The sequence below is a fragment of the Neofelis nebulosa genome, chromosome 9 (genome assembly GCF_028018385.1).
Source record: "Neofelis nebulosa isolate mNeoNeb1 chromosome 9, mNeoNeb1.pri, whole genome shotgun sequence".
Classification (NCBI taxonomy): Eukaryota; Metazoa; Chordata; class Mammalia; order Carnivora; family Felidae; genus Neofelis; species Neofelis nebulosa.
In genome coordinates this window covers 111460793-111474721 of record NC_080790.1, presented here as the reverse complement: position 1 = coordinate 111474721, position 13929 = coordinate 111460793, and the positions used below count along the sequence as shown (strand labels likewise).

Sequence of the window (13929 nt, the reverse complement as noted above, 5' to 3'; positions counted from 1 at the left end):
GATAGGGATTGCCCAGTGTAATTTTGAATTGTGTTTCCCCTTCTCTCTCAGAAGTTTTCAGTTTGGACAATAAGTTCATCACCCTGTCAATCAAAGCTTAATCCACAAAGACTGACATGGTAGGTGCGGTATTGAGCAAGAATAGATGTTTCTAAATGGTCAGTCTGTTCATAAACACTTTTATGTTAGGACTTTTTTTTCCCCCTACAAAACCTTTGTAATACATAACAAAAGAGATTGCCTTAATGTGAGTCTTGGGTAGCAGCCACGCTGGCAACCAATTTATATTGGTTCGTTGTGGTTTTGAATTAGACATGAACGTGGTGTTTCCCTACTTCACCAAGAAGTCAGCTGTGATCGCGGCACTGAGGAGTGTTTTGTGGCTCAAGGGGCACAAACATCTGGTAGTCCTCAGAGGGTACTATTCGCATCCGTGCTTCCTGGCACCTGACAGTGGGGAAAGCATCTCAGGATCACTTTAAGTCTAAACAATGAGGACATACTAATGCTTTAAAAGATGAAAGTCTATAAACAGAATTGGTTGGACTGGAATCTGTTACCTTCTCCTTCTTTATATGCTGTAACCTGGAGTCCTCATTCCTCAAGATTGAATAACCTTGTTTAAACAGTTGTTCTTCTCCAGCTTATTAAAGAGCTTTTGTGCAAGGGTGGTGGCCATATTCTCAAAGGATCTTACTTGTGACTGGTTACTGTTAGAAAATGAAGTAAAAGCAAAGAATGTGGGTTTCTCCTTACCTGTGGCATAAAATCTATGTATCTTTGTATTTCTGATTATATGGTGGCTAGAGAGAGGACACAAAAACTGAAAATTCTATTCCCCATAATGTCCTATAGCCTGAATAGGTAGTGTTGGAACTTTATTTATGGAATGTCTAAAAGAAAACAAGACCATCAGAAAAGGCAAACATTGGAAACCTCCTCTGCCTCTTTGAGTCTGGTTGTAAAAATAGCACAAAGCCAACAGTACAAGAGGGTTCCCATTTCTCCACATCCTCTCCAACATCTGTAGTCCCCTGATTTGTTCATTTTGGCCACTCTGACTGGCGTGAGGTGGTATCTGGGTGCGGTTTTGATTTGTATTTCCCTGATGAGGAGCGACGTTGAGCATCTTTTCATGTGCCTGTTGGCCATCTGGATGTCTTCTTTAGAGAAGTGTCTATTCATGTTTTCTGCCCATTTCTTCACTGGGTTATTTGTTTTTCAGGTGTGGAGTTTGGTGAGTTCTTTATAGTGTGGAGGTTCCTCAAAAAATTAAAAACAGATCTAGCCTATGAGCCAGCAATAGTACTGCTAGGAATTTACCCAAGGGATATGGGAGTGCTGATACATAGGGGCACTTGTTTCTAGCAACACTTTCAACGATAGCCAAATTACGGAAAGAGCCTAAATGTCCATCAACTGGTGAATGGCTAAAGAAGTTGTGGTTTATACGTACAACGGAATACTACTGGGCAATGAGAAAGAATGAAATATGGCCTTTTGTAGCAACATGGATGGAACTGGAGAGTGTTATGCTAAGTGAAATAAGTCATACAGAGAAAGATAGATGCCATATGTTTTCACTCTTATGTAGATCCTGAGAAACTTAACAGAAGACCCGAGAAACTGTTAAGAAGAAGAAGGGGAAAAAAAAGTTACAGAGAGGGAAGGAGGCAAACCATAAGAGATTCTTAAAAACTGAGAATAAACTGAGGGTTGGTGGGGGGTGGGAGGGAGGGGAAAATGGGTTATGGGCATTGAGGAGGGCACCTGTTGGGATGAGCACTGGGTGTTATATGGAAACCAATTTGACAATAAATTTCATATTAAAAAAATAAAAATTGAAAAAAAAAAAAGCACAAAGCCTTGAATTGTCCCAGTGCTGGGACTTTTCTTTCATTACCATAGGATGGAAGCTGTTGTCTGACAAAGAGAGTTGGGTGGGATTAGAAAAAGAAGCCGCTAATCATTTACTTCTCTGATTCCTGTCATATTTATTGTCTGTGCTGGAGCAGTAATCACCTTAGTTAATAATTGTTTTACTTACAGTACCATTGTCTCTCCAAGGAGGGCTATGTTCTCTTTAAATAAGCAGGGAAGAGGCGCCTGGGTGGCTTAGTCACTTCAGCATCCGACTTTGGCTCAAGTCATGATCTAGCGGTTCATGGGTTGAGCCCCACGTCAGGCTCTGTACTGACAGCCTGCTTCAGATACAGTGTTTCCTCTGTCTCTGCCCCTCCCTTGCTTGCACTCTGTCTCTCTCTCAAAAATAAACATTAAAAAAAATTCATAAAAAATTTAAAAAGCAGGGAATATGCCATAACATCTGGCTAGTACTATGAGTATTATACCTAATAATGACACAGTTATCATACTTAGTAATAAATCCTGACATGCTTATTTTTTTCATGTTCTAATATCTCTGAAATCATGATGCATCTTAGTCAATGATTTTTAAAGCATTTTGTCATAGTATAATTGACAATGTTTTTTCTTAATTGTATACAAAATAATGCCTGTTTCAGTCAGTGGTGTCTTCGATGAACTACATTAGGGACTTTTTTATATTCTTTGCATAAAAACTATTAACCGTGTAATAAAATTATTTAGGTTCCAACTGGTGTTATATTGATTGTCAGATGATACTTAATGTAGTAAAACTTGAGATACGGGTTTTTTTTGAAAGGACACTATCCTGAGTGAGTATTTGCTGAGCATGTAAGTATCAAAGGGATGAAGGGCACAGAAGAGGCTCCTGAGCTCGAGGTAGATCCAAGAACTTGAACTCAAAGCAAACAAGGAGAGCATTTTGTCCAGAGGAAGGCAGAGGAGGTAGCAAGCAAACTGGCTTGCCTGGCATTGGGGTTTTCACGTTGGGGGTCTGAGAGGTCTTCAAGGTCACACTGAAAGGACTTAGATCTGATGTCAAGAGCAGAAAGGCTGGCACTCTGGGAGTTCGCGTTGAGGCTTCAGAATATTACCTCTGGGTTGGCAGTTAAGCCAGAAAAGAAACTAAAGGGTTAAAGAACTCTTCCTGAGCATTTCAAGTGTGTCTTTTAGCTTAACCCTTGAACCAGGAAGGCCGAGTTGATGGTGCTGCTCAGTAGTCTACCTCCTCACGCTGCCTGTTTCTCCCTCACAGATCGCCTTCTCCCAGCACAGCAATTTTATGGACCTGGTACAGTTCTTCGTGACTTTCTTCAGGTAATTTCACTTCTACAAACCATATCCTCTCTTTTGATTCAGGTACTTAATCCCATTAATTATCAGCTCATAAAAGATAAATGAATAATCTGGTGTGGGCAAAACAGATCCAACTAACTTAATAGGCCTTTTTGAGAAGTTACATGTTGGTTGCAATAATGTAAATTCAGTGTAATCTGATGAATGAAAACATTTGCTTTGTATGTTCTGGCTTTTGGGAGCCGCTTTTCATGTATTCTATACTAAAATGTAGATAATTTGGACCTTCATATGGGGAGAATTTGGGGTTGAAACAATCAATAACGATTACTAGTGTGTGCTACCAATATGCTTCTTCTTGTTCAGGGATGATTCAGGTGATTATCCAGAGTTTTTAAGCTAAAAGTAACTTGTTACCTCTTGGGATTCTTTTATTTTTAACTTTGTTTTTATGAAATACTGTATACACATAATTGAAAAATACACATGCTCCAGATCTCATAAGAGAAAGTAGCAGCATCCTGCCCCACACCTTCCCATCCCTTACTTCCCTCCAGTTTAAATTGTCGTAAGGATATTTAACTTCTCCATGCTTACACTATTTCTTGATTTTCCAGTTCAGTCTATCTTTCGATGTCCCACTATAGATGAGGATTCATTATCGCATGTAACCTCACCCAACAACTCCCCACATACCACGAGTGCGAAATCCCCTGCCTTCCCCCTCATGTCATATAGTTACATCACAATGTTTGGCTAAATCAGTGCTCCCGTTTTTGTTGTTATAACTGTAAAACCCCTATTCACAGCTGGGTTGAACTATGATTATACCTCCCCGTTTTTTGGATGGGGGAATCACTCTTTGTTTATCGTAACCTGGGTTTTTTCATCGTTTGGTTTTCTATGTAACTAGCCCTGATTTGGTTTTCTGTGTAACTAGAACTGAAAAATCTGTCTGTGGTCAGACATAAGCAGGTGTAGTCTCCTGGTTTCAGTTTCTCTTGGAGATATCTGTCCTGGAGCCCTCCAGCCTGCTGCCCTGGGTGCGCTAGCTCTGGAGGCCTGCTGCACGATTACCATCTTGGGAACTTCTTCTGCCTTCCTCCTGTGTTGAAATCTCTGTTTCCAGGATCTCCTGTCATTATCTCCCTATTTATTTCCTCCTTTTACTGGGGCACGTTCTCCAGGAGTTTTGAGAAAAGTTGCAGGGGAGGTAACTTTTCTGTAACTTTCTCTGTCTGAAAATGTTCTAATTTTACCTTCATGTTTGATCAAAAGTTTGAATGCAGGGGCGCCTGGGTGGCGCAGTCGGTTAAGCGTCCGACTTCAGCCAGGTCACGATCTCGCGGTCCGTGAGTTCGAGCCCCGCGTCGGGCTCTGGGCTGATGGCTCAGAGCCTGGAGCCTGTTTCCGATTCTGTGTCTCCCTCTGTCTCTGCCCCTCCCCCGTTCATGCTCTGTCTCTCTCTGTCCCCAAAATAAATAAAAAACGTTGAAAAAAAAAAAATTTAAAAAATAAAAATAAAAAAAAAAAAACAAAAGTTTGAATGCAGAATTCTAGGCTGGAAACTATTTTCCATTAGAATTTAGAAGACGTGAATGCTGTTTCTTCTAGCTCCCAGTATTAATATTGAGAAGGCTAATGCCATTATAATTCCCAGTCCTTGTATGAAATCTATTTTTAAGTATACTATAAAATTACAGAAACACTTATAGAGCAGGTGTCCAGCTCAATAAATTATCACAAATTAAACATGCACTTTAGAAGCTCCCCGTGTTATCAGTCACAGCCCCTTCATTCTTCCCCCAAAATAACTACTCACCTGACTTCTAAAGCCATGTATTGGATTTGTCCATTTAAAAATTTTACAGAAGGGGTGCCTGGGTGGCTCAGTCAGTTAAGCATCCAACTCTTGATTTTGGCTCAGGTCATAATCTCATTATTGATGAGTTCGAGCTCCACGTAAAGCTCTGCATTGTCAGTGCTTGAGATTCTGTCCTTCTCTCTCTGCCCCTACCAATAAACTTGAAAATTTTAAAAAATAAAAATTTTCATAAAATCACTGCAGAAATTTTAAAACAATTTGAATGATCAAGATGCAGTTAAAGTTGTACTTAGAAGGTATGGCTTTAAATCTGTGGTTCTCAACCTTGGTTACACAGTAGAATCACTTGGGAAGCTTTTGATGCCCATGCCACATCTCAGACCAGTCATGTCAGAATCTCTGGGGATGGGACTTAAGCATTTGAAAGCTCCCCGGTGATTGCAGTGTGCAGCTAAGGTTGAAGATCACTGCTTTATAAAAAGCACATATTGGAAAAGGAAAAAAGCTTTCTCAGTAAGTCAGAAAAAGAACTAATTAAACCGAAAGAAAGTAGAAGGAAGCAGTATAAATAGAGTAAAATTAATGTTACAGGGCAAGAAGTACAGTAGAGAGAATTGAAAGAACCGCAAAGTTGGATCTTTGAAAATAATAATACTGATAATCCCTTGGCAAGATTGACCAAGAAAGAAAGAGAGAAGGTATAAATAATGTCAAAAATTTAAAAGGAAGCATTACTCCAAACGCTGCAGACATTTTTTTCCTCCATAAGAGTATTTTATGAGCAACTTTATGCAAATAAGTTTGAAAATTGAACAAATGGAATGGAACAGTTAAAAAAACAAAATTATCTACAACTTACTGAAATTGATACAGAATAGGAACTTGAATATTGGATAGCCCTATATCTGTTTAAAAACAATACATAACTTAAAATTTTCCCACAAAGGTAACTCCAGGCCCAGGTGGCTTCATTGGTAATTTATAACGTTTTAAGGAAGAAATAATATCATTATTAACCAAATCTTCTAGAGAACCGAAAAGGAAGGAATACATCCCAATTTATTTTATGAATTTAGCACAACCTGACAAGAATATTATGAGAATGGAATTTACAAGCCAATCTCACTCAGGAATGAAGAAGCAAAAATCCACTATGACCCAGTTGAGTTCATTCCAGGAATTACAAAGTTGATTTAGCATCAGAAAAATCAATCCATGTAATTAACATTAATTGCATAATAAGGGAGGAGAATAATAAGATCTTCTTAATCAGTGGGGGAAAGCATTTGATAAAATTTGATATCATTCATTAAAAAACTTCTAGGAAACTCAGAATAGAAAAAAACTTCTTTAAATCTGATAAAGGACCAATGTATAAAGCCAATAGCAAACCACATTCTTAATGGAAAAATGTTAGAAACTTTCTCTTCGAGTTTGGGAACAAGACAGATTCTACTTACCAATTACTTCATTCGACATTGTGACAAAGGTTCTAGCCGATACAGTAAGAGAAGAAAAATAAAATACGTAAGAATTGAAAAAGAAAAATCATCACACTTGCAACATGATTATGGGAGGAATTCAAAAGAATTTGCATAAAAAATGTTAGAATTAATAGGTGAATTCAGCAAAGTAGCTAGACACAAGGGCAGTATTAAAAAATCAGTTTTATGTCGTTCAGAGGTGTACATCTTTTGCAGCTCTTATTGGTAAAGGCAGATGCTGTCATGAAAACCATATAATTATATTTCCCATAGTAAACCATGGGGTGCCCTCCCCTTTCTACCGTGAAAGGAGAAATCCCTTCCCAAGTGATGTTGGAACGCAGATGGCCTCACATCAAGATTCATCCACATCCTGATGGGTCCCCTTCTGCCTGCTATAAACTGTACCCTTTAGTTTCTGGATGACGATGACATCTCCACCAAGAAGTAACCGTTGCAGCCCTCTAATCTTGGAGGGAGATAAAAGAATCTAATAAAAGCCTTCAGTGTTTCTGGGGAAAAAAATCAATTATATTTCTACATTTCACCAATAAAAATGAAATTTGTATATTTGTATTACTTCAGTTAATAAATTGCTCAAAATTACAGCATAACAAGATCAAGAATTACCAAGAAAAAGTGGAGAGGGTGGGGAGACTGTCCACTGGCCCTCCCAGATAGTAAACATTTTGTCAAGCTACAGTGGTCAGTGTGGCACTGGCACAAAATCAGATTAACCAGTGGAATATATACATAACGACCAAAATAGATAAAGTTTAAAAGGTTCCGATTTGTTTTAAGTGATGAAAAGCTAAATAGAAATAAAAAGTAGATAGTAAGAAACAAGAAGGTAAAAGATCAGTATAGACTGAACAGTCACTTGTCACATGTAGCTCACAAGCACTTGAAATGTAGCTGGTGTGACTAAGAAACTGACTTTTTCATTTCAACTAATTTAAATATAATTTAAAAACTGCTACTTGATTCAGTTAGTAGAGAACTTTTAAGTATGTTTAGAACAACCTGGATATGTGAATCTACTTTTTCACTTGTGGATTTTAGGAAATTTAAATACAGATGAAATATTTTCTGGTAAAAATTTAGTGTTCAAATTGAGATGTGCTTATTAGTATTAAATACACACTGGATTTTGAAGACTTAGAATATAAAATGTCTCAATTTTTATACTGGTCACATGTTCAAATGATGTTTTAGCAATCTTGGGTTAAATAAAACTATTTTATTAAAATTAATTTCACCTGTTTCTTTTTACTTTTTAATGTGGCTACTAGAACTTTTATAATTACATATGAGGCTCACATTAAATTTCTATTGAGCAACAATGATCTAGATAATGTAAAGGGAAAAATTGGTAGGGATGACATAAAAAGATACGATAAAATAATGCTAAACTAATCCAGGTATTTGAAAACAAAATATTAAGTCTTCATTCAGACTTTTTAAAGTAGAAAATCAGCATACACATAATTCTCTTATAAAACATCAAAAGTAGTTTATGTTCGTAGTAAAACTTCAAACAACGTAAAAATTAAAATTCAAACTTCTCCTAATTCTACTTTTAAGAAATTATCACTGTTAATATTTTGATGCATGTGTTTCCACAGTTTTTTCTCTGTATATATGCTGCACATAAGTTCTGTTTTTTTCTGATTCTTTGGTTTATAAAGTGGGCTCCCTGCTTACATGTTCTATAACTTGTCTTTTTATGCCATGTTTTATGGTTAACTTTCCCATGTGGAGATTCACTTCATTTCTAAACAGCTTTTCTCATAGTACAAGTACCATATTTTGTTTAACCAGTCCTCTTTTGACTGACTCTTAGATTGTCTTCAATTTTGTTACATATACCTTTACGTTTTTCTATGAAGATCTCTCTGGGATAGCTTTTCTGTCCCTATAATTGCTGCATCAAAATGCAAAAACACTGCCATGGGCCCTCAACAGTGGCATGAATTTACACTCCTACAGCAGGAATATAATTTGTCTTATGGCCTCTTCCTCTTACTATGTCTTAGCAACACTAAAAATTGCCATTATTTTTAATTCGCCAGTCTGAGAGGTATCACTGGTATCTTAAATTTGGATGTCTTTAATTATGAGTGAGGCTTACTGATCTCTTATAGTTCTTGTTTTGAATTACCTGTCCCTATCCTTTGTTTTTATTTCTATCGGGATATTTGCCTTTTTTGTACTAAAATTCAGGACCTTGTTTTATTTTGCAACTATTAACAGGTGTGTGTGCTCAGTTGTTTGTCTTTGAACCCCATTTATGGTGTTTTCCACGAAGCAGACCTCTCTGTCCTTCCCTGTTTTCTTCATGGGTATTTTCCCTGTTGTCTTTTCATGTTTAGGTGTTCCTATATCCGTGTGGGATCTATTTGATTACAGCTTTACTATACTCTGCAGTAGGAGTGCCAGTGAATCAAGGCAAGATATTAATTGCTTCGGCTCCAGGGACCACACCATCCACTAGGCCCGGGACTCACTCTCTGTGTTACTCCCTTTTTCAGTAAATACTCAGCACAGTTCATTGGAGCTGAGTGGGCACCACAGAACCTCTCTCCTAAATGTTGCAATGCTAGCGGTATGGAGTGCTGGAAATTTGATGAAACGACCTCCCATTCACAAGAAAATCTCTTCATTCCACAGAAGTAGAGATTCCAAAAGGAAACTGCCTTCTAATGTTACCACAGGAGAAATCAAAATCCCAAGATCTCCTCCCACCCCTCCCAGTAGAGTTTTTACTCTGTTTAGTGGCAGGCAGGTAGGGTCACCGACCTGAGCCACCTTCTGTGGTCCTTCAAGAGTGGGGCCGAAGCATCATTCTATATTCTTGCAAATTCAGTATTTCATCAATCTTTGCCCTGTGACTTCCACCAGATTATGAGCCTCTCCAAGATAGCTGTCATTTCCTTCCTTTTTGGCCACATGAGCTGCAGGGCCTGGAGGGGTGGTAGACTTATCTGGGTCTCCTCTGCATTTGTCTCAAAGGTATTTACCTGATCCCACTGACCTGTCATAGTCTGAAACCTTCAGAACCCAACCCAATTGCCTATTCCATGAGTCTTCTCCTGATATATTCACCCCAAAGTCCATCCCCTTTGGGACTCTTATGATAGTACTTAATCACCCTTCAATGCACTTATTTACCAGGCTGGAGCTTAAGAACAACTCATACATAGCTGAACCTATAATTTGACATGCAAAGATGAACAGGGCCAATTAGAGGCCTCTCCTACAGGTTTTAAATTGGGTTTGAGAGCCTGAAACAGTTACATGTCTCACAGCCCTAGCTGTACCTTAGAACACCCTGGGAAACTTAAAAAGCACTAGGAGCCACCTGGGCCCCATGCCCCAGAGATGCCAATTCCTTGGTCTCTTAGGGCACCTGATCCTTGTGATATTTCAAAGGCTCTCTCGTGATTCTTATGTTCAGTTGGCATTGAGAAACCCTAAGTTAGCTGAAAATTCTGTGAATTCAGGGCCTGGGGCATCCACACGCAAGCTAAAGCATGGGAGGTCAGATGGGAAGGAAGATTGTGTAGCCACTGAAGGGGATGGGACCACGGCCTAAGCTCCTGGCAGCTTCATGAGTCCAGTCCCTACAAGAGCTGTCTGCTATGAGGCTCTCAGTGAGCCCTGTAACAGCCTGCACAGCCATCCGGTGGCCTCCAAAGTAGCGATTATCTGGGATTTAAATTCTAGATTGTAGTCATTTTAGGTTCTGTAGGAACAATTTTTGTAAGTTTTACCATTTTTTTTCTCACACCATCTTATGTGTCCCATGCCTTTCCCTTTGTTGGATGTTGTTGTTCTGCAGGACTGTATGAGTAATTCAGAAAGGACCTGAGAAGGAATTTGATACGGGGCGAGGAGGAGGGGCTTTCAGACTGAGGACTGGAGTCTTGAGTTTTGCAGTGTTGTCTTCTCTTTGCTTGTTTCTACTCCTTTCATCCCTTTGCTTGAATTCTAGAATTCTCTGTTAGATTAATGAGGAAGATTCTGGATCTGTCCTTTATATTTCTTAACTGAACTCACTTATTCTTTCATTTTCCTTTTGCACTGCATTCTATGTGAGCTCCACAGCAGTATTTTCCAGCTCATTAATGTAATCCAAAGTTGGGTCCATTTCCTTTGTTGAGTCCATCTGATAAGTTTTTTTTTTAACTTTTGCATTTTATTTCTAATATATTTTTCCTTATGGCCTGTTTCACTGTGAATGTAGCTTCTTCTCATGTTCCTTTGTGAGATTAATATTTTATTTTATTTTATTTTATCTTATTTTATTTTATTTTGAAGTCTTGTTTTGTGCTATTATTAATAACTCTCCTCGGATGTTTGGGTTTTGTTGCTGTTGTTTGATGCCTCTCTTTCACAGTATTGGTTTCCTCAAAATGTCTGATTTGGGGATGTGTTGAAGACTGCCATTTGTCTGTGTGTGGATGCTGTTTCTGTGTGTCACATCCTCTAGTGAGTGTGGAGTAGGGGCAGAGCATGTTGCTGGGCAGGCTGTACTGTTAGTTTGTTTCCTGAGTGAAAGGGCCACCATCCTGCCTGGCCTGCCCGGCCCCAGGCCCAGGGCTTACTGCCTCAGCTGCTGTCTCCCACTGCTTAGCACAAACACAGAATGGAGAAGAAGCCGCCTGTTGTGGCCACGCTGAATGTAGCTCCCCTTGAACACTGTGGCAGTTCCCTTCCCTCCTTGTATCCATTGGCTGTGGGCTCCAGCACATTTTTATTTTGTTTGGGTTTGTTTGTTTAAATTTTTTAGAATCTCTGTTTAAAGCAATTTTACAGTTATGACAAAATTGAGAAGAAAGTACAGAGATTTCCCGTATCTCCCTGCCCCCACACAAGCATAGCCTCTCCCCCATCATCAACATCACTCCCCAGAATTGTACATTTTTTACCGAGGATGAACCTACACTGACACATCATGATCCTCCAAAGCCCATAGTTGACCTTAGGGGTCACTCTTGGTGTTGTATATTCTATAGGTTTGGGCAAATACATAATGACATATATCCAGTCTCCTAATACCCTATGGAGTGTTTTCACTGCCCTTAAAAATCGTTGTACTAGAAACCTTTTTTGCTTTTCAGCCCTCCCTGTTCTGACTTCCATCACCACACTCCATCTAAATTTGTGTGTGTGTGGAGGGCAGCAAGAGCACCTCTATTGCCACATCCCAGAGATGCTTTTTAGTTGTCATCTTCTTGATTCTCATCAGTATCAAGGAGCTGACCACCCGTCATTGAGACTCTGCTGGCCTTCTCTGACCCCAGACTGCTCTGAGGCCACTCTTTTGTTGAACTTTTCTGTCAGCTTCTCACTGTCGATGTTCTCCCAGAGCTTGACCCTGGCCATCTTCTCATTCTGTATTCCGATTGAACTCTGCCGTCCCGTCTGTGGCATAACACTCCCGGAAGTGAACTTTTTGGTCCTTCCTCACCGTCTGCCCTGCTGCCACTTCCGAGTGACTTGTCTCCCATGCACCAGGCACTCCCTCACCACACCCCCCGCAGTCAGAGCCCCTCTACGGTCCACACAAAATCCGAGGAGACCTTGGAAATGAATCCATGTACATCTGTTCCCTTATACTCTGTGGCTTCTCATTGTATCTAAACTAGCCCAGGTCAACTGACCTTTGCTCGCATCTCCATGTTCACCTTATGCTACTCTCCTCTGCAGTCCCACTGCATGAGCCATCTTCCGGTTTTTCACAAGCACCATGCTCCTTTCCTACCTCACAGTACTTGCATGTGGTTTTCCTTTTTTCCTGGAAAATGCTTGCTTTCTTCTCCCTACCCTTCATCTCTATAGTTTTACTCATTGCTTGGTTTTTCCAGACAACATCCAATTCTCTGACACCAACTCGGTGTCCTGCAGGTCTCTTCGGTTCTGACACTACCTGGAGTTGGCACAGACCCCACCGGTTAAGGGCTCAGTCTGCCGGGACTGCACCCACTTCAGATGTCAACCACGAATGGGTCCTCAGGCTGCCCATGCTTCTGCCTGGCCAGCTACAAATTCGGGGGTTCCTGTGACCCTCCCCACATTTGACAGTTTGCCAGAATGACTCACAGAACTCAGAAAAAGCACAGCACTTAAAATTACAGTTATTGGAAAGAATGTAACTCAGGAACAGCCAAATTGAAGAGATTCATAGGGCAGGTTATAGGGGTGGGTAGAGAGCACAGCTTCCACTCCCTCTCTGGGCATGCCCCCCTCCCAGCACATGAACGAACATATGTGTTCACCAACCCAAAAGCTCCCTCAAACTTCATGGCTCCTCATTTCTTTCAAGGTTCCATTACAGAGACGTGATTAATGAACTCAGTGTCTAGCCATCTCCCCTCCCCTCTGGTTGTTGGGTGGGGATGCAGCAGGGAGGGCACTGAACATTCTAGCTCTCTAATCATGTGATTGGTTTTTCTGGTGACCAGCCTCCATCCTGAAGCTATTTGGGTCCCTCCCTCCCATGAGTCATTCATTAGGATACAAAGGACCCTCCTGAATTACATTTCAATAAACCTGTTCTAAAAAAAAAACAGCTCATTCAGACCCAGAGACCCTGTCATTTTTTAAATTTTACCTAAAACTGTGTAAATCAGTTTGGACAAAAAAAAACTATTAAAGATATATATATATTTTTTAATTTTTAATCAAATTTAAAAGTAGCTCATTCCTTTTTAATACTGAGAGATATTTTGGGACACCTGGGTGGCTTAGTCAGTTAAGCGTCTGACTTCAGCTCAGGTCATGATCTCACGGTTCATGAGTTCAAGCCCCGCGTCGGGCTCTGGGCTGACAGCTCAGAACCCGCTTCAGATTCTGTGTCTCCCTCTGTCTACCCTTCCACTGCTTGCACTCTGTCTCTTGCATCGTCTCAAAAATAAATAAACATTAAAAAAAATTTTTTTTAATACTGAGTGATATTTTATGTAAAGATCAACCACAATTTATTTCTTCACTTCTTGATGGAGATGGACATTTGGGCTGTTTCCAGTTTTTGGCTATTATAAATAAAGCTGTTGTGAACATTTGTCTAAAAAAGTGGGGAGGGGGACACTCCTGTCACTCAGAAAATTTTAAGAATTTTAGGACCTCTGTGCCAGGAACTTAGGACAGAGACCAAATAAATACATTTTTTATTATACTACACTCATCCTTCAAAACTTGGCACAGCATCACTTCCTCCAGGATTTCATCCCAGAGCCCCAGAACTAAATGGTCTTCCCTTATTCTCTCCCATAGAACAATACTGTTTTTCATCATGGTCCTTCTCACAGTTTTTTACTTGCTTCATATCTGTGTCCACAGTTAGACTCTTAAGCTTCAAGAGAGCAGAGACGCTGTCTCTCATCCCTGCACACACACACACACACACACACACACACACACACACCCACACAC

At 39.9% G+C, this 13929-nt stretch overlaps 1 protein-coding gene across 4 annotated transcripts in view; it reads left to right on the top strand.

Annotated features, from left to right (window-relative positions):
* The window catches only part of ATRN (attractin), a 161402-nt gene that overhangs the window by 126963 nt on the left and 20510 nt on the right, over nt 1-13929 (top strand). For 3 of the 4 annotated variants that reach the window (XM_058685027.1, XM_058685025.1, XM_058685024.1), the window contains exon 25: nt 3143-3204. In XM_058685027.1, the coding sequence (XP_058541010.1) occupies nt 3143-3204 (62 nt within the window). Of the gene's footprint in view, nt 1-3142; nt 3205-6765; nt 7746-13929 lie in introns of those variants that run through there. The other variant, XM_058685026.1, reaches the window with a different exon arrangement.